Here is a 26,728-nt window from a genome sequence, read left to right on the forward strand (position 1 = left end):
CTCAATATTGTTGAACAGGATAAATAAGATAGGATCCTAGGTATGTGGAACTTTAGAAAATATCCTCATTTATTTGTGTGAGTGCATGTGTGAGAAATTCGTATGGCATACTGGGAAGTATATGCTTTATAATTTTCATTGCTTTGTTGAAGATTTCTGAAAATCCTTGAAGGGTTTTTTTTGTATATCTTTTTATTGGTATATTTTAGGTGTACAATATAATGACATTCATCATTGGAGATACGCACCTTTACATACTCCCTTTGTTCTTATTTTATTTTATTTTATTTTATTTTATTTGGTACTGGGGATTGAACTCGGGACCTTGCATCCCTTTGTTCTTATTTTTTCTCCCTTCCCTTGCCCTCCCTTCAACCAATCCATCCCTCCCTATTTACAAAGACTGTTTCCTTTTTTTCATTTTCTCATATTAATTTCATTCCCTTCTTTCCTTTCCCCTACCCCTCCCACTTCCCCTCCCCCTTTGCCCCTTTTCTTCCTAGTTCACCTTATCTATTATACCTTTTAGTCCTTATTTACACTTTCAGTTTCTCACACTAGAGAAACTATTCGGTATTTACACGTGTGTCCTATTTATTTCACTGAAGAGTATCGCCTCAATGTGCATCCTTTTAGCAATAAATGTCTCTAATTTCTCATTTTTGATGGCTGGGTAGTGCTCCATTTTATTAAAAAAACACATTTTCTTGATCCAGTCTCCAGTTGATGGGCATTTGGGCTGTTTCCAAGTTTTAGCTATTACAAACTGTGCTGCTATGAACATGGGTGCACATTATATCACTGTGGTATGATTCTTTTAATTCTTTGGGGAAGATACCCAGCAGGGGAATAGCTAGGTCAAATGGGACTTCCAGTCCTAGTTCTTTGAGGTATCTCCATACTGATTTCCACAGTGGTTGCATCAGTCTACACTCCCACCGGCAGTGGAGCAGGGTTCGTTTTTCCCCACAGCCCCGCCAGCATTTGTTATTGCTTGATTTCATGATAGCAGTCATTCTTTCTGGAGTGAGGTGGAATCTCAGCGTTGTTTTCATTTGCATCTCTTGAATGACCAGTGATGCTGAACATTTTTTAATATGTTTATTTGCCATTTCTACTTCTTTGTGTGAGAAATGTCTGTAAGGGTTTTTTTTTTTAGCGTTCTCACATTCTTAATATTACTTCTTTTTATTATTGCAGATATCAGAGAACTTTTTAAATAGACTTTATATTTTAGAGTAATTTTAGGTTCACAGCAAAATTGAATGAAAAATGCAGAGATCTACCATATATGTATATCTTGCTCCCTAATGGGGCAAATTTGATATTTTTCTAGGTTGTCCTCAGAAATATGTTTCCATTTTGTATTTTTAAATAATTATACATAGATGTATTTATTACATAGTCCTATGGGAAAGGTAGGCATGAATTACTGAAGCCAGATAAGACGTGCTTTTGCTTTTATAGAGTTGGAGGTGAGAGGAGATGACAAATTATGATAAAGACAAAAAAAATCTTAAAAGCAGATGGAGAGAAAAGACAGATTAATGACACATGAAAGGAGATGCAATTCGTTGCAGACTTGTCATCAGCAATAATAGTTACTAGAAGACTATGAGATAATATTTTCAGAATACCAAGAGGAAATAAGCATCATTCTGATGGTGCATATCCACCATTGAGAGAGAGAGAGAGAGAGAGAGAGAGAGAGAGAGAGAGAGAGAGAGAATTGTAATAACAAACTAAGACATTTTCACCATTGACAGACCTTCCCTATTAGTTCACAAGGTAAAAGTGGCATCTAGGAGGAGGACAGAGAGAGTTGAAAGATGCAATACTGAATGATAAAGGTGGTAAACATGTTAGTAAAACAATTGTGATAACTGATAAAATTTTATGATAAATCATTCATTGGTTGAAAAAAATCTAGAAGCAAAATACTAGATAGTAAGAGGAGTGAGTAGATTTTGTAATTTTTTTGGTGTTTGCATCACTTTGTAGGAACCTAATGATGTCTCATGTACTTGACTAACTTACAAATTTATGTTAAATAAGTCTGAGTAATCACTGAACTAATACTTTCAAAATAAAGATTTCAAAATAAAGATAAGGAAAGCATTAGAAGAAAATAAGGGAAACTAATTTTATACAACTGAAAGAACATAAGGATAAGGTAAAGAAGTGCACAATAAATAGAAAATACAAGCTAAAATGAAAAAAATAGAAACAACTAAATAAGAAATTACAGTAAGTGTAAAATGTTTAAAATCATTTATTAAGAGACTTTAAGAGTAGAGCAAAATTCAAAATCCAATTATATACTATTAGATTGAATGAGACAAATCACTGAATAATGGGTGCAACAGGATACTTTTTATGTAAAAATGGTCAATATAGAAAATTATACTCTGTAATTTCTTTGTGGAAATACATAGAGGAAGTAAAGGAACAATAGTATGAACAGGAAGGTTACATCCCCAAATCAGAAATATAATTGATTCTATTTAGGAAATTAAGGACATAAGTATAATATTTTAATTCTGCCAAATGGCTTAAAGCATTTATGAAAAATGCTAGTATTTGTTAATTTGGGTGGTGAATGCATGGATCTATTAGAGCCAGTGAGTATAGCAATCCATGCTGTGCACTGGGTAGCCAGACTGCCTGGGCTCAAATCCTCCTAGCCCTTCTACTTAGGAAATGTGAGACTTTTGGCAGTTGCTCCACTTCTTTGTGTCTCAGCCTTGTCATTGTTAAAGTGACAGTAAGGTAAGCATAGTAACCTCCTGGAGCTGTTGCAAAGTTTGAGTGAGCAAATATTATCCCTAGAAATCATTTCATAGTCCCACACCCACGAGAGACATTATTGAGGATTATTGTTTTCACCATACTTTCTGTATATTTCATGCTAAGAAGAGAATTTAAAGAAACAAAATAGTTAATATATAGGTAAAATTATAATAAATCTGCAAATTGTAATCAATATAATTTTTACCACAACAAAAATCAAAATCACTGACCAAAACTCTTATGTAGCAAACATATCAAGACAGTTTTAGAGCCTCAACATCATAATTAAAAGAAAAAAATCCATGAACATCCTATCTAACTTGATTTTCCCTTTATGACAATAAAGATGATCCACATTCAGAATGGATTATGTGTGGATATTTAAAAGGAACTTCTTGTCATTTGGAAAAAAGAATCAGATTCCAAAATTGAACCCTTTTTTTATTGAACAAAGTACAAGGTTTTGAAGCATCAAATAAAAACATTGTCTTCATTTTTGATCCTGTAAAAAATAGATAAAATTCAACATATACTTCAATTTTAATTGCTCTCCTAAACATATGCCCTTTAAAATTATTTATAGACAAAATCCTGTGTGTCACTTATAAACGGGAGATAGGTTACGACGAGTAAAGACTGGCTAGCCTCCTCCTCAAGGTCTGGAAGATTAGTTAGCTGCGGAAAGATCATTGTTAGTGCACTGGATGCTGAGTTATGCTTAGTCCATGAGAGAAGTAGGCTTTTGGCAGATGGGTACCTTTAATCAGAACAGATCCCTTGAGAGTATTATCTTGACTATTTTGGCTAAAATTGGCTCATTTCTTTGTGGCATGGCCTCTTATTATTAATTACAGTAACAGTGCCTTGTACTTGTATTTCACTTGTCCCTGAGAGCCTTCTAAAGTATGATTGGGTTTTAGCACATAATCTGTATTTACCTCCAAGTGTCTTATCCCCATGTGATAAATATTTCCAGTTCTTTGTATGTGATGCAATATCAAGAAATAAATTAATTGCGCTAGTATAGTGCGTAGATTATACTTGAACTGAAAATCTAAAAATCTATCCATGCACAGTGCTGAAAGATGTAATCAATTAAGGAATACTTTCTTGATTTTCCATTCTTATTTAATAATAATAACTTGTGTGTATTTCTATTTCTATCTTTCAGTCTCCCGGGTTTCTGGGACTCAAGAGCTGTGTAGCCACTGAACTGTTCTCAATGCCATTATTTTATAGGTGAAACCTGAAGATCAGAGAAAAGAAACTAGTTCATTAAACAAATATGTATTTGTGTTGATAAGCACTATGCTATAGGTGTATTCTGATGAATCAAAGTAACATGGCCTCATTTTCCTGGATGCTACAGTCTAGAGGAGGAAACGGACATTAAACAATAAATGGAAATAGATACCTAATTATAAAGTTGAATATATGCTACGGAGTGAAATCACAGTGTGCTGACAGAGAATATGAATATGACTTAGGTAAGACTTCTAGGAAGTGATGTTTAGGCTGTGACTTGAATTTATTATAGAAAACATCAATCCAGGCGAAGAGCAATGTACATGGAAAGATCCTTTGGTTGGATCTGGGAGAAGGAACATGTGCCTAGGGCTTAGTGAGCCAGGGAGAGATTAAACTGTGATGATGAAGAGATGGCAGGCAGGAAACAGATGGTGGAAAGCTCTCCAGGCCATGCCAAGGGTTTGATGTTTTATGGTAAATGAAATGGAAAGCTATTAAAGGACTTCAGCAGGAGAGTGGCATACGCCAGTTTATATTGTGAAATATTACATCAATTGCAGTGTGGTTTGGAAGGGAAGGGTAGTAAGAGGTGGTTAGGGAGGAGGCTATTGGCAGGATTAGCCAGGAGCTCTTATGGCTTGGACTAACGTGGTGGCACTGGAGGGGAGCAAACAACTGGGATCTGACTTTCATTTGTCTGAATGCTCATGATCCTTGTATCCCACAGCACATAGCCACCTTCCCCATATTTGCCAGGAGATGCCAGTGGGTAGTGTACTCATGGAACACTAAACAGGGTAAACTATTTTCTGTATGAAGAGGAGAAAGTATTATCATTTGATCTCACTCGGTTTGCTCTGTAAATTTTTCTTGGTGGGTGGTATAAAAAAAGGTGATAGTTAAAAATCACATTTTCTAACAATAGCATTTAGCCTGCAGGTAATTTGGATTTGTGGCACATGAGGGATTTCGCCAGTCTTGTCACCTGGAAGAATAGATCTCCGCTGAGATACAGCACAGTTTCAGGACAGGTTCAACATTTATTCGGCAGCACTGATGTCAGGGAACTGTTATGCCTCTCTTGTCCCAAATAATATGTCCTGTTCATTTATTTTTGGTGTCAAAATGTGTGTGTGAAAAGGGGCTTCAGAGTAACAGAAGAATTTTCTATGCTGATGAAGATGCTCTTATTATGGAAGACTTTCTGTGTGCTTAGAAGTGTCTGCACTTCCCCCATTGCTCCCTCCCTTTTGTGTCAGAAGGCCAAAACACTCGCTTCCAATTCTAGTGCTTGCCATTTATTCTTGGCCCATTGCTTCATAAATTTTTACACTTTTTGGTAGACTGATTGCAGGCGAGGAAGAAGCGAGATGCATTATCGTGGTGTTAGACTTCTTCAAAAGAGAGTTGGTGGTTAGCAATGGGAAAGTGTACAAAGCAAAGGGATCTGGCTTCAACCCCGGCTCAGACATTTATTAACTCTGTGATTTAACACTAGTTTCTTGACTTCTGTAAACTCTACTGTCCTTATCTTTGTTTTTCAAAGAGCCCAGTGGTAGTGTTTAACTTATAATTATTACCATAAGAACGGAGGGAGATAATCCACCTAAAGTGCCTGGGATGTGGTAGGGCTTGGCATTTGCTACATTTGAGTGAAGCCCAGGGAAAATTGCTACTTCTATTAACCATGGCCCTTTCTATTCATATTAATTCTGTCTAAAAATTATATTTACCATAGAAGCATACCTGCTTCTTAGTCGCCTTGCACACAATGATATGCATCCATAATTCCTTAGAATAGACTTTAGAAGTAGGTCCTAGTCATTTAAGCAACTTCATAAGAAGCAAAGTATTGCTATATGTGAAAAAATGAAATAGCCTTCTGGATAACATGAGGCTAGTTTGGGATGAAGCCAAGGTACCTTGGGAGGTATAAAAAATAGATTCCATTTTAAGGGGCACAAAACTGAAAGATCATGGTGCATAGCAAAAGCTTGACTCCAGGGAATTAAGAGGTATGCCACCATAGCTGTTTCTGTTTTCCCCGGTGTTTGGCTTTTTCATCAGGAAAGTGAACTTTGAATTAGATCTTTCCGAATGGCTATTCCAGCTCAAACAATTTTGTGATTCTAGGATTCTCTTATGTTTGAATTATCTCATGCTCTGCATCTTCCAGAATCTCAAAATCAATCTGGAGCCCCTTGAAAGTCATGTTCATTTCAGGTCTAACATGGATGATGGTATGAAAAAGACCGGAGTGTTGTGACTTCTTGAGTAGGGATCCTTAGAAGGCCTGGGAATGCCTGGGAGTGTTTCCTTCACTCTTCACCTTCAAAGATATTCTACACTTAAACACAGCTCCCTTAGGAGCCTGGTGGTGAGCTTGGACTTGGAGAGGGAGAGTTTTGCATCTTCCTGCAACTGAAAGGAAACTATATCCTCTGCCATCCTTTAAGTGCCTGAAATATTAAGAGCTCAGGCCCAGCAAGGTGCACCTCCTGGCCTCCACTCTCTTCCTCACTGCCTACCCACTTCCCTGTGTGGCTCCCATGACCACAACATTACCTTTTCTCATTCAGGCTTCTCTACTGTTCCCGGTTACTTTTTCTAAAACATCTTCATCATTTCATCCCCTGCCTTTAAATCCTTTGGCGTCACTCTGTGGCTCAATGCAGTAGTCTCTGAAGTGTGGAGATCAAGACAAGCCCTTGGCATCTTTCTACACTGATTCGTAATATTCTCATAATTTACAGAGTAGTGCATACATATAACACATAGTAAATATACAGATAGAGGCTATAGATTTAAAATTATTTACAGTCAAGGATGCATAATTTTAAAAAGTTTATAGATATTTGGTTTAAAAGGTAAAACTTATTATTTTTTCTATGCTTATGATGTTAGCTTTGCATAAGGACCCGGAAGTATTCCAGACCCCATTCATTTTCCTTTGTCCCTTCCAGCCACCTCACATGTATGTCCTTTATGTGCCAACACCCTGACACACCTGACTGCCCGCCCATTCCCTGAACGTGCGTCCCTCTGTGCCATTGCTCCTGCTGACGCTGCTGCTCAAACCCAAATCCTCCTGCCTGCTCTAGGGCGAGTTTAAAATGGCACTTCATCTTTAAAGCCTTTCTTAACTGCTTCTTGCCTGTGAAACTGCCATCCTGGGTAAAATTAGCATCCCCACCCTGATTCCATGGCAATTTGTTTGTTCCTCTATGACAGCACTTTTCATGTTCACTGCTGTAATGATCAGTTGTGTGTGTGTCTCTCTGACGAGGCCGTGGGTGCTTTCAAGGCAGGAATTGCATCTTACTCATCTTTGTACCCAGCACCTACTGCATGTCGGAAGTCAATAAATGATGTTGGAGTTATTTTAAATTTTCATGAGCATATTCCAGGGAAGAATCTAGGAGGAAGGGGGCTCATGTTATGAGGAATAAAATTGGCTCGCTACAAAAATCCATGTCTATTGGCATTTTACATTTCAGCTCAGTTCCCCTGCCTTGCTGCTTTGGCAAAGAGGACACTCTGAGAAGCACATCTTCGCTTTTCATTCAGCTTTGTGGCAGGATGAAGGAGAAGAGCTGCCAATGTCAAGGTCACTTGATTTTAGTTGAAATATGAGGCGACTCAGTGCTTTGGTGGCCCTGCAGTTTATGGAGGGCTCTGCTGTGCTTGTCAGACTGTGTTCAGCACAGAGGGGAGAATGGGGAGAAATGCACTGAAGGCCAGAGGCATTGCATGAAAAGGCTGTAAAGAGCTCTTTCTTACAAATGGGAAGCTCCTCTGAAAGTCACAAGTGAAATGCAAAATATAAATTATTTCCTTTTCTCCTTTATGAATGCTCCCTGCCTACCCTGTGCCTGGCACTGTGTCAGATGCTGGGACAGAGTGATGGATGATTCAGGTACCCTGCCCTTGAGAAGCCCATAGTTCTGCTGCAGGGACAGCTGTGGAAGCAGGCAGCTGTAACGGAGTGTAGTGAGTCTTCTCCTAACTGGGCACAAGGGAGTCTGCAGACAGAGTGATTAATTTTACTGCAGGGTGTCAGGGAAAACCCTGTGGAAGAAAGCCGAGTGTGGAAGACTGAGGAGGAGTCCGAGGCCGAGGGAAGGAGGCAGATGTTGTGCATTTTCAGGCAGAAGAAACTGGAGAAGCAAGAGTTGTAAAGCAAAGGCACTGGCGCATTTTATAAAAGACCTGCTAGCAAACGTTTTAGGCTTTGCGATGCAGAAATGAATGAGCATGTCTGTGTTTAAGTAGAACTTTATTATCAAAGTTGGCAGCCACAGGGCTGTAGTTTGTGGACTCCTAGCTTAGTGAAAGAAAGGATCTCCAGAGAGCCTCTAATCTGATCTCTGCCACTCTTTCCAAGTTTTAAGAGGACTTTGCCCTTGCTGCTCATGTGCCTCCATGCTCTCATTTTAGACATGCCCGATGGCTTCCGCTGTCTCCTCACACATGTGGTTCTAAGCACTGTCCCCAGTAGCACACTCTTTCTCTGTGTGTTGTGGTTATCTTTTTATTGGTCTTTCCTGCTAGACTGTAAGCTTTAATTCCTATTAGATACAGTGGAAACCCGAAACCGAATATGGCCGTCTTTCCTGCCTACACGTTCAGTGACGTCGAGAGGTAGTTTTAGATTGGCCGAGGGAATATTTTATACTCGAAATCAGTTCTATGGAAAGCAGGTTTAGGGTTTTCTTTTCTTTTCCTTGAATGGGGAGCAGGTTTACTCACACACAATCAGAAGATTTTGTGTCTAGAAAAGTAACTACCATAGAGTCTAGTGCTCAATAAATATTTGGCTTTGGAAGAAAATGTGCCATTATTATCGGTTGATTGAGAAAATACACGTGTGCTTCTAGATTCCAAGCCCTGTTGGAATTATTAGCACTTTGCTGGGAATATCTTGGCCTCTGATAGATAACAGCTGATGACCTGCATCATCTTTATTGATTGATGAGGAAACCTGAGACTCCTGGGTTTCCTTAGGATGTGGCTCTAAGCACAGAGCAGACCCTGCTAGACCATGATGACACATCTTCAGCCTTCTTCTTTCAGTTGTGCAAGGTGCTCCTTAGGTCTGTTCACTGTAGACTACTGAGGGAATGAAGGTCCTCAGCTTCAGGCTGTCTTCTCTTTTACTAAAAAGGGCATGCATTTTTAATGAATTCCTGTAGCTCAGTAGGGCTGTAATTTATGCAGTGCATCCAAAAGGCAAGATAAGTTCTTTTCTTTTTCACGTGTCCTACTGTATCCTATTTCTAGTTTATCTGGGATTTTGGTTTATGGTTTGTAAATGCATTCGTTTCTACACTTTTAGGCTATACTTGATGAGAAATATATTTTCTTATGATAATTACCAGATCCAGTAGTCTAATTTTGAAATCTGCATTAGCAAAAGGCCCCAGAAATACTTGACAAGAGTCACTTTTAATAGGCTCTTCAATCTCAGTTCCTTTACATGGAGAATATTAAAGCTTAATGCAGAGGGCCTGTTGCGAAGCCCACAGAAACTCTCGAAAAAATTGCCAAAATACTCAACAATCATGGTTAACATTTACAAAGAACTTTGCATTTTTGGGCTGCCTGGTAAACAGCCATTTCAGCCTCCTGTTCAACCCACAAACTAAGGGAATAGAAAAGTGAAATTGTATTTAGCATACCATTTGATTTATCCCAAAGCTTTCTGGGACATCAGGACTCAGGACCTCAGAAAGGACCTTGCATTGTCACTCAAAATATCTCAGCCTTTGGAGACGTCCATGTCTTTTGCAGCTGCTCTGACCTGCTCCTCCCTGGTTACTGAAACCTGTTCTCTCTTTGAAGACATTGTACAGAGAGTTCTTTTGCATCTGCTTCCCTGTAACTTTCACCCATTGGCCTTGGTTCTGTCCCTATGGAGCCAAGCGGCAAATTTGCTTCTTGTTCACATCGACTGTTTGGAAGGTGAAGACAGCTCTCGAATCCCCTTGAGTCTTCCTTTCTCCAGGCTGTGTCTGAACTGTTCATTCAGCCATTCTTCATATGACGGCCCATTGTACTGTCTTTAGTTGACTCTCTTTTCTCTGGACATGTTCCAGTTTGCCAGTGTCCTTCTTAAAGTGACTGAATAGCACTAGCCTGTGGTGAGGACCATAGTCTTCAGCTAGACCTGCTTCTCCATGTGTAGCTCTGGAACCTTGGGTTAGTGGTGCAGCTTTTCAGAATATCAGTCATCTTACCTGTAAAGAAGAAAAGAGTACCTCACACATTCACCTGCTGTGAGTAGTAAACAAAGGCTTAGTAAAATCATCAGCAGAGTGCCGGATACAAAGGCTTGCATGAATTCAAAATGTGCATGTTCTTATGAAAATAGGAACTGTTAATTGCCTAGTTTAGGCAATAATATAATATTTTTTAATATAGTATTTTTTTATTTTACATTAGGATTTCCATGAAGGAACTTAGTCTCTAAGTTTGGGCGTAAACATTGAACAAGCTGGCTCTAGATAAATACAATCCAATTTTAGTATCAAAAACCCTATACATATATGTTTCTTGCATAATCCCTAAAACTCCATTTCTTTATCATCCCGTATTCAGGAACTGATGTGCAGCCAGGAGCTCCTTCTTTTTCCTCCCCTCTTCTCTGCAATTTTGGTTCCTATTCCTCAGCTTGCACAACATACAGATTGTGTCTTGGCTGCTCATTGGAAGGTAAAGGGTGTTGTCTATTCAGTGTATAGACAGTGAGTGCTTGTCCTGACTCATGCGTCCGCTGGATGACCTTGGACGTGACACTTTTGCTCTGAGTCTCATTTTGTTTGGTGATTGGTGGGATTTTATCTTTGGAATTGATGAAGAAAATTTCTAGATTCCAAGATTTTTTCCCATTTCTAAATTTATCTTATGTTCAGTAATCTAGCATACATTCTGAGATGTGTGGTCAGGCCCCCGAGGCTCTCTCTTCTGAGTCTTGTACCCAGATGACTGCTCTGTGCCCTGCTAGCGGGTCTTTTTAACTCCCACCGATGTCTGCTTTTCCAATGGGCTTGAATTCAAATTGAACTCTGAAATTACCATGTCATCCTGAAGGGAAGCAATGGTGAGCATGAAGTCCTATATCTACCCTTTACCTTCTTTCTCACTTGATATTTTTGAGGCTGCAATCTCTTCTTTTTTTGTGCTAACTTGCTACTTCGAAGGACATTTTATTTTATGATGCTTTTTAATTCACAGAGTTTTCATAAATCTTATATCAGTTTCTCATATTAACATCTTACATTAGTATGGCACATTTGTCACAATGAAGAGATAATATTGATACCTTACAGTTAACTGAAGTTGATATTTCATCCAGAATTTCCTAGTTTGCACCTAAGTGTTCTTCTTCAGCCCTGAGATTCTATCCAGGATACCACATTACATTTACCTGTCATGTCTCTTTAGCTTCCTCTTACCTGTGACATTTTGTCAGCTTCCTCTTCTTTGATGAATGTGACAGTTTTCAGGAGGACTAGACAAGTGCTTTGTATATCTTTCAGTTAGGTTTTGTCCGATGTTTTCCTCTGAATTGGATAGAGGTTGTGGCTTTTTTGAGAAGATTACAGAGGTAAAGTGCCATTCCCACACCATCCTATCCCATCAAGTGTAATACTATCAGCATAACTGATCACTATGTGTGTTCACCTCGATCCCTTGACTGAGGAAGTGTTTTACGCATCAGATTTTCCCACTGTAACATCACTCTCTTCCTCCATTTCCATACTGTGGTTTTTGGGAGGAAGCCACTATGCACAGGAAAAGGAAGTTAATTTCTTATTCACCTCACTGGTCCTGGTAGGTATTTCTGATTGTCTTCTCCTCACCCTGTCTCATTCAGGGACCTACCCAGCATTTTTCTGTTCTGCTGCTCTGACATTCCCTAGGGCTTTGCCATCTTAATCCAGTCAGCACTAAGGAAAGGAAAATGTGGAGGAGAATGTTTGCTTTTGAAAGCCTTGGCCTGAAAATGGCACACATCACTTCCACTTACATTCCATATGACACTCCTTCATCTGCCAAACCTAACTGCAAGGGAGGCTAGGACATATGGTCTAGCTGGGTGCCCAGGAAAAACAGGAAATGGATTTGAGAAAAATGCTAGCAGTATTTGCCTCATTTCTTAAGAGCACAAAAGGTAACAAGCCAATCCCTTCTTTCCTATTGTCTCATAATATAGCCGTGGATTTCTTTAAAAAGTTAAAAAAAAAAAGTAATGGGAGAACATAGATTTAGAATTAAAGAGAGTTTGTAGACATTGAAAAGATGTAGAATACAAAATGTATTCCATTGGCTCTATTTTGTTAACTTCACCGTTGACCTGTGAGCATGTGCCGAGGACAGGTACTTACAAGTCAGCATTTGAGAACCTGGGGCCTATATTCTCTCTCAGTACCAGATTGGATTCTTGCCAGAATCTATCATGTCTTTCTGTCAGCAGTGGCTCCCTCTGGTTTTTATTGCCTATGAGAAACCTACTCATTCTTCAAGTGACAGATGAGATATTTAACGATGCCTCATAGTTTATTCTGTTTGCCTAACTGTCACACAGAATTAGTCTCTGCCTCTTGGGTCCATCATGCTCTGCTCTGCCCTCCCTCCCCTCTCCTACTTTCCCTTCCCTTCTCTCTTCCCTGTGCTGGGATTGAACCCAGGGTCTCATACATGATTAGCAAGCACTCTACCACTGAGCTACTTCCCTAGTCCTTTTTATTTTTCATTTTGAGATAGGTTCTTAGGAAGTTGCCCTGATTGACCTCAAACTTGTGATCCTCCTGCCTCAGCCTCTCAAGTAGCTAGGATTACAGGCATGTGCCACCAAGTGCAATCTATATCTTTCTTTAAAATATAGCACAACATGATTTTGCCCACTATAAAGACAGCTTCACCTATGTTAGCCAGCTTTCATGGAGGCGTTTGTCTTGACTTGAGCTAGGGCTTTATAAATGGGAATATGGTACTGACCAGTGAGGTGAGCTATACAGCTTTCTGATGACCCATCCAAGGTTCTGGGCACTTATTCAATGGGTCTTCTGTGAAACTTCCGCAGTAGGATGTTCACTTTCACAGGTGATCCCATGGAGTCAGACTCCGCACTTGCTCTGGCACTACTCTCAGTGCTGGGGGTTGGCATAGAAGTCTGGTGCTAATTATCCTGCTCAGAAGTCACCAACCTGAACTCCCAGGGTCCCAATAGGTGGATAGTTTCACCATGGCAAAAGCAGTGTTTAATTACAGGCACCTAAGAGGTACATGAAGAAAACAAACACTCATTAGCAGGCTTTAATGACTAATCTGCCCTGTATCTCATTACCAACAAAATCGCGACTTCTTAAAGTGACCTAACACGTGCCAGAACTAAAACATGAATGAAGAAATGGTTGCCCCTTTCCTTCTTCCTATTTTTTTTCTACCCTCTACTCTCAGCTCGCTGTTTACTTCAGTGATTTTGCCAGTTCAGTCAATACTGTATAACAGAAATCGTATACATAGAGTCTTTCACAGTGATGTCTTTCCCTCAGATACATTGTTTCCTTGAGTGTCGTAGCCTATACTTTAGACCTTAATTAGGATTTATCTTTTTATGGTATCTTCTAGTTCAGTAGTGGCAAACCTGTGGCACGTGTGCCACAGCAGGCTGCTCATTATCATTGAAAAACTCTAAAAGGTTCGCCATCCCTGTTTTAGTTCACACTATCATTTTGTTATTTACTTAAAGTTTGCAGTAATTGGAGTTTGGGTTGGAATTATATTTTCTCACACAGATACAAAAACAGAGATTCACATATTAAATGACATGCTCAGGACCAAAGGCAATTAGGGTTCAATTCTGTTTCTTCTGACTCCAAATCTAGAAGTGAGTGTGTCACATGAGAAGTTGACTGTTAGGCAGGTATCCTCAGGGCAGAGTTACACAGAGAGTTGCTTGCAGCGAGCTTAGCTAGTGAAGTGTTTCTCTGATAGGACATGGTGGGGTGGGCGTGGCCTATGGAGGTGAAGCATTGAAGCCAAATCCCTTAGTATAAATGCAGCACTCTGGACAGAGTATTCTAATGCACTCAAAGTGAATAGACTCATAAAGGGGACCTAAGATCACTTAGTCTAACTTTCAGATTTCATTGAGAAGGAAATTGAGACCCATAAATTAAATTGAATTTATTTAACTCAAAAAGATAATAGTTATTCGTTAGAATGTTTAATTTGCAGTTCATTTCTTTTTACATGATCTCCCTCCTCATACACAATTTTCTTGGCATCTTTTGCTTCTTAGAGCTGCTTTGAAGAAGACATGATGACACTTGCCCTGCCCTGATTGTTTCAAGTATTTGCCATCAAGTCATATGTGCAAAAACCCGTATGTTATGGGGGTTGGAAGATTTCTACAGAGTTAAACACACCCAGTCCTGAACTAGAATTCCTTTTAGGTCTCAGAATCAATGAATGCATTCAATTTAATGTGCAATGCCTAGCATTTTGAGAGAGAGAGAGAGAGAGAGAGAGAGAGAGAGAGAGAGAGAGAGAGAGAGATATTCTTAGTAAATTAAGTGAACAAAGGATGAAGTGGAGGAGTAGGCATTCAGGGATTGTCCTACTGAGCACACTGTACTGCTACTTCAGCAATCATAATCTTTGCCTCAACTTTTATGCACCAAAACATGATTTTTCTTCTTCTTCCTAGTTTATGACATAGTTAGGGCTCTAAATGCACTAGCGAAAATTACTCTAAATTTTCACCCAACCCTAGAGACAAAAAGATGGTGATGCCCTGGAAGCTAGATTGTTACTAGTAGCCAGCACAGCAATGAGAAAGCTTTAAATATTATATTAGCTGATGTACAAAAATCCACATGTGTTATACAAAAACCAGTCTGAGCATTTCTATCTGTAGTGGTCCTAACAATGAGGACTATTTCAGTTTGAAATTGATTTTATTTAGTACTGGAGCAATGACTTTTGCAGTACCATAATTCCTACCTAACAAAGTATTTAGTGAAGGGGAAATCTGCATTTCTGTGTAATTTCTGGTGACATCTTGTAGCCCTGAGTGTTTTTTGTTTGCCAAGATATTCTTTCTGGCTAAACTTGGTCAAAATTTCAAAATCTAGGAGTTTCTGATTGATAATTGACATTCTGCAGTAAAAGAAATCTTCAGAGTCTGATTGTGACTGCTGTAAGCTTAGGAGGAATCGCAGTGGTATTTTGGCCTAAACAGAAATCAGTTGGAACCGGACAATAAACTTGGTGGCATCTTGCATCCAGACACCAGGTGCACGAGGGAGGGAAAATAATTCACTTTTGAGCATGCCTATATATTTTCTAAATTGTAATTAGTTTTTATTTATTCTCATTTGATTTACTGCTGCAAAGATTTGTGATTCTATCCCTAGGAGAAAAAAAAAAAAAAAAACCAAACCAAACAGACATTGGGAATAATACTGAAATGTCCCTTTCCAAGTACTAATTTTAATATTTATGCCATTGGCATTTGTACATTTACTTACAGAAAGTGTTTAACAATTTGCAAGTGTGCATTTTTATAAACAATATAAACATGTGAATAATTATTTCATTTTGTTTTGCAGAACCCCAGCTGAAAGGAATTGTGACAAGGTTATTCAGCCAGCAGGGATATTTCCTGCAGATGCACCCAGATGGTACCATTGATGGGACCAAGGACGAAAACAGCGACTACAGTAAGGAAATTAGCTTTTCACATTCTGATTAGAAATTGAATGTGAGGCCCAGTGTAGCTCATACTTAAAGCCTGGCCAGGCTGGTTAAATGAGACTATTGAACTATTACTGAGCTAGTGTCTTTTCCTTTATCCTTTTACATGGATTCCCCACAGCAAGAGGCAGTAATGGGATGAGGTTATGTACTAAATGAGAAAGTGCAAGACTTGAAGGAATTCCAGCTGGTCAACAGATGAACATGTCTTCCGTTGCAATGTTTTTCCTTTACAGTGATAAGTAATCGTATGAAAAATACAGACCTGTAGCCTTATGCTAGTGTTTCAATTAGTATTTAAATCTTGAAACCAAATAATGAACAAGTTATAATTCTCAGAACACTCTGTGATAGACAAAAATCAATTTTTAGGTAAACATTGAAAATATACATATGTATATATTATTTCATTTTGGTTAAGGATAAAACTGAAGAAACATGTATTTACATATTGTATTGTTATACAGTGTATATATAATAGAATCAAGATAACAAAGTCTGGTAGACCTGACATGTAACTTTTAAAATAACACTTTTGAAATAAATATGATTAATACTATACTTGAAAATAGTTTTTAAGTAATTTAACTTTAGAGTCGAGAAGATCAGTAACTAAGTACAATCATTCAGGTATGACAATGTATTTGCATTTCAGAAAATTTTCAAATACTAGCTTCAGAAGCAAGAATGATAGCGCTCATGTGTTTTAACTTTTCATAATCAAATACAGATACCTCAGGGTAAATTCATAGTGTTCTGAAATTATTCAAGGTGCCATATTGTTTTATAAAATTTATATGTAATCACTGCTGGATTTTTAGTGTTGGAGACACAATAAATGTTCATTAAATATCTGCCCAATGGAATTGTGATTCTATTGGATAAACGTGATTATTTTGGTTAGATCAACAATCTCCCATGCTACATAAAGTAATCTAGGAAGTCTGACATTTTATAAGGATTAATTTTTAAATGAATGGTGTAGATTTGAAGAAAGAGTGAAAATCCTTAAAGTTCCAAAATGTTCTTGTCCACCCCTGCTAAACTTTCTTTGTTCATTTAATTTTACACATTACAAAATATGAATTACAATGAAGAAAAGATCTTATTATGAAGAATTTCTTCTTAGTGTTCTTCCTTTCAGATTTGAGCAAAGTAGTTGATTAGTATATTGTGGTTTGCATTGTTGGTTTGTATCGCTGTAAATGCATACATCAAAGGATTCAAGTCCCCAGTTCAGTGAAGAAGAATGAGGATGCCCCTCTTTTCATGTGAGATTGTCATCTACTGTGCCTGTATTTTGAATGTCAATTTAGGCGGCTACAAATATAAAAGGAAAGAATCAGGGAACTGCTTAGCTGTGTCACTCGTGGTAATTCTAAAATGTCAGTTAATTCTGCTGTCCTGGTTTCTTTTTCATCAAATGAGGTGACCAGAGACGATGACATCAATATCCTCTGTCAGTACCGTCCACCCAACATTGACAAAATTGAAACTTTATAAATTGATGAAGATAGATTCAATCTCCAAATAAATCAGATACTCGTAGTCAGTTCCGCAGGGTGCTTCCTTAACCCAGCCAGCCGTACTGCAGGTGGGTGACACTAACACAGATGAGGACAGAAAGGTGGAGTGTAAGTGCAGGATTAAATACACACGAATCTTTCCTTCACCTTTACTAGAAGGTAATTGAAAGAGCTTGCCCTGCCGATGCTGAGTCTGCCGCTGTGTAAATCCATACCTACATGTTTATGCATATATTTATACCCATATAATTATATATATAATAGATATGCTTATATTATATACACTTATATACATATTATATATATAATAAATATACATGTCAAAACAATGTCTGATACACATATACCACATACATACCCCTCCATAATGAGGACGGTGGATCATGTATTTTGTCAAATGGATTTAGAAATTGTCTGAACTCATGTTTAAACTGATTTTTACTAAGATGAGCTACTGCACATACTTTTTTCTTTTTGGTACTGGGGATCGAACTTGGGACCTTGCACTTGTGAGGCAGGAGGTGGAACCACTAAGCTAAGTCCATGGCCCTACACACACTTTTTGATAAGCTAGTTTAGATTACAAAATGAAAGAATAATATAAATTCATCTGTATACCCACCACCAGCTTAAAAGGTAATTAAAATTTTCAATGCATTTGAACCTCATGCACATTCTCTATGAGGCAATCTTGCTTTCCTTCATTGCCAGACATAATCGCTCTCCTAAATATGCATTTGTTTTTTTGGGTTTTTTTTGGTACCGGGGATTGAACCTGGGTCCTTGCACTTGCAAGGCAGGCAGCGGAACCACTGAGCTAAATCCCCGGCCCCCTCCTAAATATGAGTTTTCTTGGTTCTATTCATTTTTCATATGTTTTTTTATATGAAAATACACTTGACCCCACTCATAATATTTTTGCATATTTTAAAACATTTATAAGTGATATCAATATCATACACATCTCTTATATTCTTTTTCCTTAGTGTTATGGCTGTGAGGATTTCATAGTTAATATATATGGTCCAGTGTATGAACATTTATCTTTTCAACATTTATCTGTTCTTTTATTTGGCTATTAATTATCATTTCTATTTTAAATCAATTACAATCAGTGCTGCGAAGATCATTGTTACAGATGTCAAAAAGCTCTTCCTTGACTATTCTTCAAACAATTACACAACACATATCTCACTTTGTCACTGTCTAGTCTGATACCCAACACCTTTCTTTTACTCTAACAAATACTTGTGATAAATCAACTTTAAAAAGAGAAAAAGTTTATTTTGGCTCGTGATTTTAATTCAGCCCATGAATGATTGTGCTGGTTGCATTGGGGCCTGTAGCGATACAGTAAGTACATGGTGGTGGGAGCTGGGGCTGGGGAGGCCTGTTCACCTCATGGTTGGGATGTGAAAGATGAAGAGGAAGGGTCGCACAACCCCCGTTGAGGGCCCAACCCTGTTGATTGGAAGACCTTCCACTAAGACCCACCTTTCTAAGGTTCCAGCCACCAATGACACTATAGCGATGACCAAGACATTGACACGTGAGCTTTGGGAAGACTTTCCATATCCAAAGTATAGGACCACCTTTACTTTTATTCACAACTGCTGTGACCATTTCACATGTATACTGTGGCACCTTGTTTACTTTTTATCTTCTTCCCCGGCAGAATGTAAGTTCTATGTACAAAGATTTTGTTTAGATTTTTTATATCTCATTAGAATGCTTTCTCATACATAGTAAACAATGCAAACAGAATGAATGGATGAAAGAATGAATGGACCAATGTCTCTCCCTGTGAATATGTGAAAAAGTTTTTCTAGGTCATTTGCTAAATACTTCTTTTTCTTTAGAAATAATTTTCGACCTCAGAAAAATTTCAGAGTAATATAGCAAGCTCCTTTAGATCCTCAGCCTGCTTCCTGTAATGCCACCATTTCACCTAAAAGCAATACAGTTATCCAAATCAGGAAATGAACATTGGCCTTTATTCAGATTTCACCTTTTTCAGCTAATATACTTTCTTTGACCCTCTTTTCACATAATTTTAATAAAAATTCCCAAAGAAAAATAAAGTACTTTGATACATAATTTTTCTGAGTGAAGACTGGGGTAAAAATACCAGGGAGACACTAAAATTCTACTCATAGTTTTTAATGGAAAAATTTTAAGCCTCTAAGTTGTTAAGATGCCTTTTCTTTCTCCACTTTGTGTGGGTGGAGAGTAAAAGCAGTTGATTGTTTGAAAAAAAATCTTGTTACTATGAGCTTCTGTCAGAAAAGTGTTATTTGGTTCACTAGACATCATTAGGCCCAAGCAACTTTACCATGGTATCTTGCGCAGAATTGATAAAGACACCTGTTCTTTTGTTCATGACGAAAAGACTAATTATATGTAATTGAGTACAACGGCAAATGGGTTTGTCAGCAGTAACAGATAAGAATCTCTATGAATGTAATGATAACAAAAAAATGCAGAATTGTGTCGGAACACTGGTGGTACAAAAAGACACTTGCAGTTTGGAGGGTAATAATAGGAATATTTTACATAAAATTAGAACCCTAATTATTCTGTTCCACCAGTTGCCATAGAGAATACATTTGAAGAGATTAAAGAGAAAATGATGAAGCTATTGTAACAAATGCCTTGTTCTCTTTTCCTCGGAACAAAAATTGGTAGAGTTGTTTGCAAGGCGGTAGGCTACCTGGTAGGTCAGTGCAGTGGTCACAATGGAGGTCTCCAGCACCTGGTGTACTGGCACTGGAAGCCAGGGTGGAGGTCTCGGATGTGTAGAAGTGGTGCCTGGAATAGTCCCAGAACTTGGTGACTTTGAAAGTTCCTTCCAGTCTTGAGATTCATAAGATTCCAGTCTTGAGATATGTAAAACAAGTGTATGGTACAAAATTGTAAAGGTACCAAAGGGTATACAGCTGAGAAATAAAACAGTATGTGACAGCCAGGCACTGGCTTGGCACTCCCAGTAGGCTGGGTGTTCTGCTGGATATAAATGGCTTCACATCACGCAAGATCAGACAGGGCCACTGTAATGCCATAGATCAAGACAAAAGCAAAATCCCTCAGAAAACAATTGCATAGTCCAACCTACCAAATAATGAAATTTTCTTTGTCCTGGATCATGTTAGTGCCCCTTCTGCTTTACTAACTGTACAATCACATGCACCTTTTTAGGTGAATGAATCTGAAATGATCCCACAGTTCTCTGAGCTCTCCCTAATCTGAACACACCCAAATCCTCTAAATCTCCTCCTACAGCTTGAGACACATCAGCTTGGTCGTGATATGTGTTTTTTTCTCCTTAGCATGGAGTAGTTAAGCCCAACTCTGTTCAGCCATGGTGTGCTCCTGATATTCTTGGGTTGGAAGGCATTGGGATAATAAAAAACAATTTTCTTTTCCATCCTCCCTCTAACATCCAGTCACATGCTTGGTATTTTTCCAGGAATAGTTTCTGCATTTATCAAAATATAAAAACCATATTCTCTCTCTCTCCCTCTCTCTTGTTCAAAATCATTTTTACTCATAATTTGTATTTGCAATATTTTCCATATTAATACATATTAAAATGGAAAACTTTAAATACTTAATTTCCCACGGATGGACTTTTCAAATCTTTCTAATATTTTGCTAACACAAACAGGACCATAAGTAATTTTTCATATGTGCCATATACTTACTGGACAGGCATTCAGAATTAGTAGGTCAAGAATGTGTTGTTTTTTAATTTTGAGAGAGAGCATCTAATTCCTCTTTATTGCAATAATTTAAACAGGATATCTGCTCCCTTATTTTCCATTTAATACAGGGTTGGTTATCAAATTTTCAGATTTTCTTTTAAACTAAAACAAATTAATTTTTCTTATTGTGAGATAGGTTTTTTTTAATTGTGAGATAGGTTGAACACTTTTTTAAGGAGCCATCTGTACCTCTTTTTCTATATGTCTTTATATTTCATTCTGTGAACTTTGTTTTTCATTTGTAGTAAATCTTTTGTAAAATATCAGCTCTTTGTTATGATTTGTATATTTTTTGTTCATTTTTAGTCTGAATTTTTTTCCTTGCTCTATTCTATTCTATTTTAAATGTTTTTATACTTTTTGAATATTGTTCCATTTTTTATATTTAATATATACTTAAACTGACATTTGTCTCTTAAGATCTTTTGATTCTAGACTTCCAATATTTTGTGCTAACATAGCAATTATAAATACATAGTTCTTCATATTTTGTGAATATATTATATTCACTGTGAGCTCAGTATAAAGAAACATGTTTGAAAATGGTCTGTGTCTGATTTTTAGAAATCCAATTGGAAATGTAAAAATTTAGTCATTCAGTTATGTTTTCTATACAATACCAAACATATGATGTTTTGATACCACCAGTCACAAGTATAAAGACACAGCCAAAGCCAGCAGAAGCTTGTATTGCTAAACGATGAACAGCACCGTGATCCAAATGGTTAGTTGAAGATAATTATCGAGGAAATTTTGTATTTTTTGTTACAAGAATATACTGCCAAAAGTTATAAAGGTATTATTTGTCCCTCAACAGAATATTTCTCATCAAATCTTTATCTCATTTACCTACTCAGTATATGTATTATAGTACTTATGGAAGGGTGAGGCTATGCCATAGTTAATTATAGAAATATTATTTTCTTTTTGTGTTAGCCATGTTTTACATATATGTCGTGAGTTTGTATGTGTGAAATCACACCTATAGGTAGGTTGAATTGGAAAAAACGAAATACACGCATTATCTTCTAATTATTTTAGCAAGATTATTATAATCTTGAGCAACACTTTTGTACATATGTTTTGTGACTCTTATACTGGAAGATTTTTTGATATCACAGTTAATCTTCATCCTTAATTTATATATTCATGTGCTTCATTTGATTTTTTTATTAAAGGAAAAATACTGCCTTTTAATTTTGATATTTAGATGAAATCTCAGGTATTAGAGATTTATAGTTTTACTGACTCTTGATTTTATTTTTTTAATAAATAATTTTATTTGTACAATTTAAATGTACACAATGATCACATTCATTGAAGGGACTTTGTACCTGTATATGATATACCTTGATTCCTCTATTTTGCCCATTCCACTTCCCTCCCTTTAACCTTCCCTCCCCCCATTTATAAGAGCTTTTCCATTTTTTCCTTCTTTTATTGACTTTTTCCCTTTTCTGCTCTCCCTCTGTCACACTTTCCCTTCCGTTTGAACAGTTTCTTCCTATTTCATATTATTTATTATACATTTTGGCCCTTATTTACCATTTCACTTTCTCACACTAGACAATGCAATATTTGCACCTATGTGTCAAATTTATTTCACTTTAGAGTATAGTCTCAAGTTGCACCCATTTAGCTATAAATGTCTCAAGTTTATCTCTCTTTATGGCTGAGTAGTACTTCATTGGATAAAAAATACACATCTTTTTTTTCCATTCATTGGTTCATAGCCAGTTTCATTGTTTCCAAGTTTTAGCTATTACAAACTGTGCCATTATAAACATGAGTGCACATATATCATTGTGGTATGATGGTTTTAATTCTCTTTGAAAGAGACCCAGCAAGGGAATAGCTGGGTCTAATGGGACCTCTACTCCTAATTTTTTGAGGAATTTCCACAAGCTCTTGAAGACAGGGGTAGGCAATGACTTCAAGAACAAAACCCAAACTGCACAGGAAATAGTCCAAAGAATCAACAACTGGGATCTCATCCTATTAAAAAGTTTTTGCACCACAAAGAAATCACCAAAGGAGTGAAGAGACAACCCATAAAGTGGGGAAAAAAATTTAGCCAGTAGCCCCACAGATAAAAGACTAATATGTAAAACTTACAAAAAATTGAAAAATATCAGATCCCCCAAATTTAAAGTCCCAATCCAAAAATAGGCATCTGAAATGAATAGACACTTCTCAGACAAAGAAGTAGAGACAGCAAAAAAAAAAAAAAAAAAATTAAAAAAAAAAATAAAGAAAAGATGTTGAACATCACTGGTCATTCGAGAGATGCAAATTAAAACAATCCTCAGATTTTTTTCACTCCGGAAAGAGTGGCTGCTGTCAAGAAATCGACCAACAACAAATGCTGGTGAGGCTGTGGGGCAAAAGGAACCCTTCTTTACTTATACTTGGAATGCCTTAATCAGTCTCGCACACCTAGTAAGTTATCCTTATCCTCCAAAGCCCCCAACCCTTACCTCGTTTCTTTCTGGGAGTCCTTCTCTAGTTATCCCCCTCCACTGACTGTGCCCCCTCTGACAAAGCCCTACCTGAATCCTTCATTTAGCTCTAATGTACCCCAGCCCGATGCATTGGTTGAGAGCTGCACAGGGTCCACAGTGCAGAAGTTCCTTATCTGCATTTATGTTTCACCTATTAGAGTATGATTTCTTTATTTGCCATTCTACCTAGCATAATACTGGACATTTTTTAAGATCTCAAATTGCGTGGCCACAGAGATCTTTGATTTTTCTGGCACACATTAATAGAAAAAGTGAATGGATGTATGCAATACTTTTCTTGTCCATTTTCCTTCTACCTTCCTAGGTCCTGAGGACTTCACAGTTTAAGATATCTATGGCTGTCACTCAATGCTTGTGAAAAATAACTGAATACATTAAAGAAACAGTATGCATCTCTTTTTAAAAATTAATTTTATTGGTACATTTTAGGTATACAATATAATGACATTCACCATTGGAAATCTACACCTTTACATAATCCATCTTGGTTCTTATTTTTTCCCCATTCCCCTGCCCTCCCATCAACCTCTCCACCCCACCCTATCTACAAAGACTTTGTTTCCATTTTTTCTTTTTCTCACATTAATTCCATTCCCTTCTTTCTTTACCCTTCCCTTTCCCACATCCCCTTCCCCTTTGTCCCTTTTCTTCCTATTTCACATTATCTATTTTAACTTTTAGTCCTTATTTACACTTTCGGTTTCTTGCAGAAGAGAAACTATTCGGTATTTACACGTGTGTCCTATTTATTTCACTTAAGAGTATCGCTTCAATGTGCATCCACTTAGCTATAAATGTCTCTAGTTTCTCGTTCTTTATGGCTGAGCAATATTCCATTTTATTAAAAACCACATTTTCTTTTTCTGGCCTCCAGTTGATGGGCAATTGGGTTGTTTCCAAGTTTAAGCTATTACAAATCGTGCTGCTATGAACATGTGTACATATATACCACTGTGGTAGGATTCTTTTAATTCTTTGGGAAGATACCCAACAGTGGAATAGCTGGGTCAAATGAGACTTCCAATCCGAGTTCTTTGAGGTATCTCCATACTGATTTCCACAGTGCTTGCACCAGTCTACACGCCCACCAACAGTGGAGCAGGGTTCCTCTTTCCCCACATCACCGCCAGCATTTGTTATTGGTTGATTTCATGATAGCAGCCATTCTTTCTGGGGTGAGGCGGAATCTCAGCGTTGTCTTAATTTCCATCTCTCAAATGACCAGTGATGTTGAACATTTCTTCATATGTTTATTTTCTATTTCTACTTCTTTGTCTGAGAAATGTCTGTTCATTTCAGATGCCCATTTTTGGATTGAGTCTTTAAATTTGGGAGGTCTGATTTTTTTTAAGTTCTTTATAGATTTGAGATAGTAGACCTTTATCTGAGGGACAGTTGGTGAAAATTTTTTCCCACATTGTGGGTTGTCTCTTGACTCTGTTGGTGGTTTCTCTTGCAGTGCAGAAGCTTTTTAGTAAGATGAGTTCCCACTTGTTGATTGTTTGTGCTAGTTCACGAGCAACTGAGGTTTTGTTTATAAAATCTTCTACACCAATAGCTTTAAGAGTTCTGCCTAATCTCTTTTTCAGCTGGTTTAGTGTTTCTCTTTTAATATTTAGATCTTTAATCCATTTTTAATTTAGTTTAGTGGATGGTGATTTTAATCTTTGGCAAGTTGAAGCCCAATTTTTCCAGCACCATTTATTAAAGAGGCTATCTTTCCTCCAGTGAGGATGGTTGACTCCTTTGTCAAAGATGAGGAGGCTGAGTGTGTCTGGAGTTGTTTCTGCATCTTCTAATCTGTTTCACTAGTCCTCAGGTCTGTTTCTTTGCCAGTACCAAGCTGTTGTAATCACAGTAGCTTTGTAGTATAGTTTCAAGTTGGGGATTGTGATACCCCCTACCTTCTCTTTATTGCCTAGTATTGTTTTTGCTATTCTAGGTCTCTTCTTGTTCCAAATGAATTTTTGGATTGTTTTCTCCAGGTCTGTGAAGTAACAGCGTACACCTCTTAAATGTCACCAATTAAAAGACAAAAACTAGGGCAGTGATTCAGGTAGCTTGGTTTCCACACCAAGTTCTTTCTTTAATTGGTTCCGTGATCATTTTTATGTCACAAGAGCTTTCTGCTCACTTCTGTAAAGTGAAATGTTTGGCAAAGTTGACCTCCATTGTCACTAACAGATGTGATATTTTACAAACTTATAAGGTGACAATGACTTTTCTTTTTATCTTTGAAACACTCTGTAAAAAAGGGTAAAATTGTAAGAGCAGATATTAAAATAATTGGTTGCATTGAATTTAGAAACAGTAGTGAATTCACTTCATATATATATATATATATATATATATATATATATTCAACAATTTCTCACTTCCCCTATTACCACTACATAGCCCACATTCCTCTTCTTTTTGGGCATTTTGGTTCGTTTCCTACCTGGCCTTTTTACTTAAGGTTCTCCCCCTTCAGTCTTTTCCACATAATGGCCAGTGTGACCCTGTTAAAGCATAAAGTGGGATAAACTCTTTTTTCTGCTTAATCTTTGATCATGTACCTTGAAAAGGTAAAAGGTAAATTTCGCTATATGAACAGTAAAGTTTTTATTTTTTAACTTTTTCTTTTTATTTTTTTTCATTAAGTTTATTGGTACATTTTAGGTATACCATATGATGAGATTCATCATTGAGAATTTTTTTTACACTTCCACCCATGACCTCCTGACTTCCCCCTTCCCGTTCTTTCTCTCCTTTCTTCTGCTGGTGTCCTTGCAGTTTTCCAAGCATACCAACCATATTCCTACCTCAAGGGATGTGGCAAACTGTCCTCTTCTTTCTGTAATGTTTTCTTTCAAATATCCAATTAGCCCCCTCCCTCATGTTCTTCCATATCTTATTTAGAAGGGAGATCTTTTTTGGTTAATCCATATATACCTTAATTCCTGTGCTCAACAATCTTCCACATCTACTTAACCCCACCCCCCCCAACTGTTACTATCTTATTTATTTTAGCTCTTTCTCCACTACTAACATTTGCTCCCTATATTGTTATCACATTTTTCTCATTCCATATTTGTTTTTTATTTCTTTAGGTAATTATATCACCCCAAAGCCCTTC

The 26,728-nt window shown here is 37.4% G+C and overlaps 1 protein-coding gene across 3 annotated transcripts in view; it reads left to right on the forward strand.

Moving 5' to 3' along the window:
- Positions 1 to 26,728, forward strand: part of Fgf12 (fibroblast growth factor 12) — a 533,909-nt gene that overhangs the window by 321,889 nt on the left and 185,292 nt on the right. For all 3 annotated transcript variants that reach the window (XM_004834772.4, XM_087187006.1, XM_004834770.4), the window contains one exon: positions 15,657 to 15,767. In XM_004834772.4, coding sequence (XP_004834829.1) covers positions 15,657 to 15,767 — 111 coding nt within the window. The remainder of the gene's footprint in view (positions 1 to 15,656; positions 15,768 to 26,728) is intronic.

Source organism: Heterocephalus glaber, unplaced genomic scaffold, assembly GCF_053883595.1.
Source record: "Heterocephalus glaber isolate CG9 unplaced genomic scaffold, H.glaber_assembly_v1.0 deba00001504, whole genome shotgun sequence".
Classification (NCBI taxonomy): Eukaryota; Metazoa; Chordata; class Mammalia; order Rodentia; family Bathyergidae; genus Heterocephalus; species Heterocephalus glaber.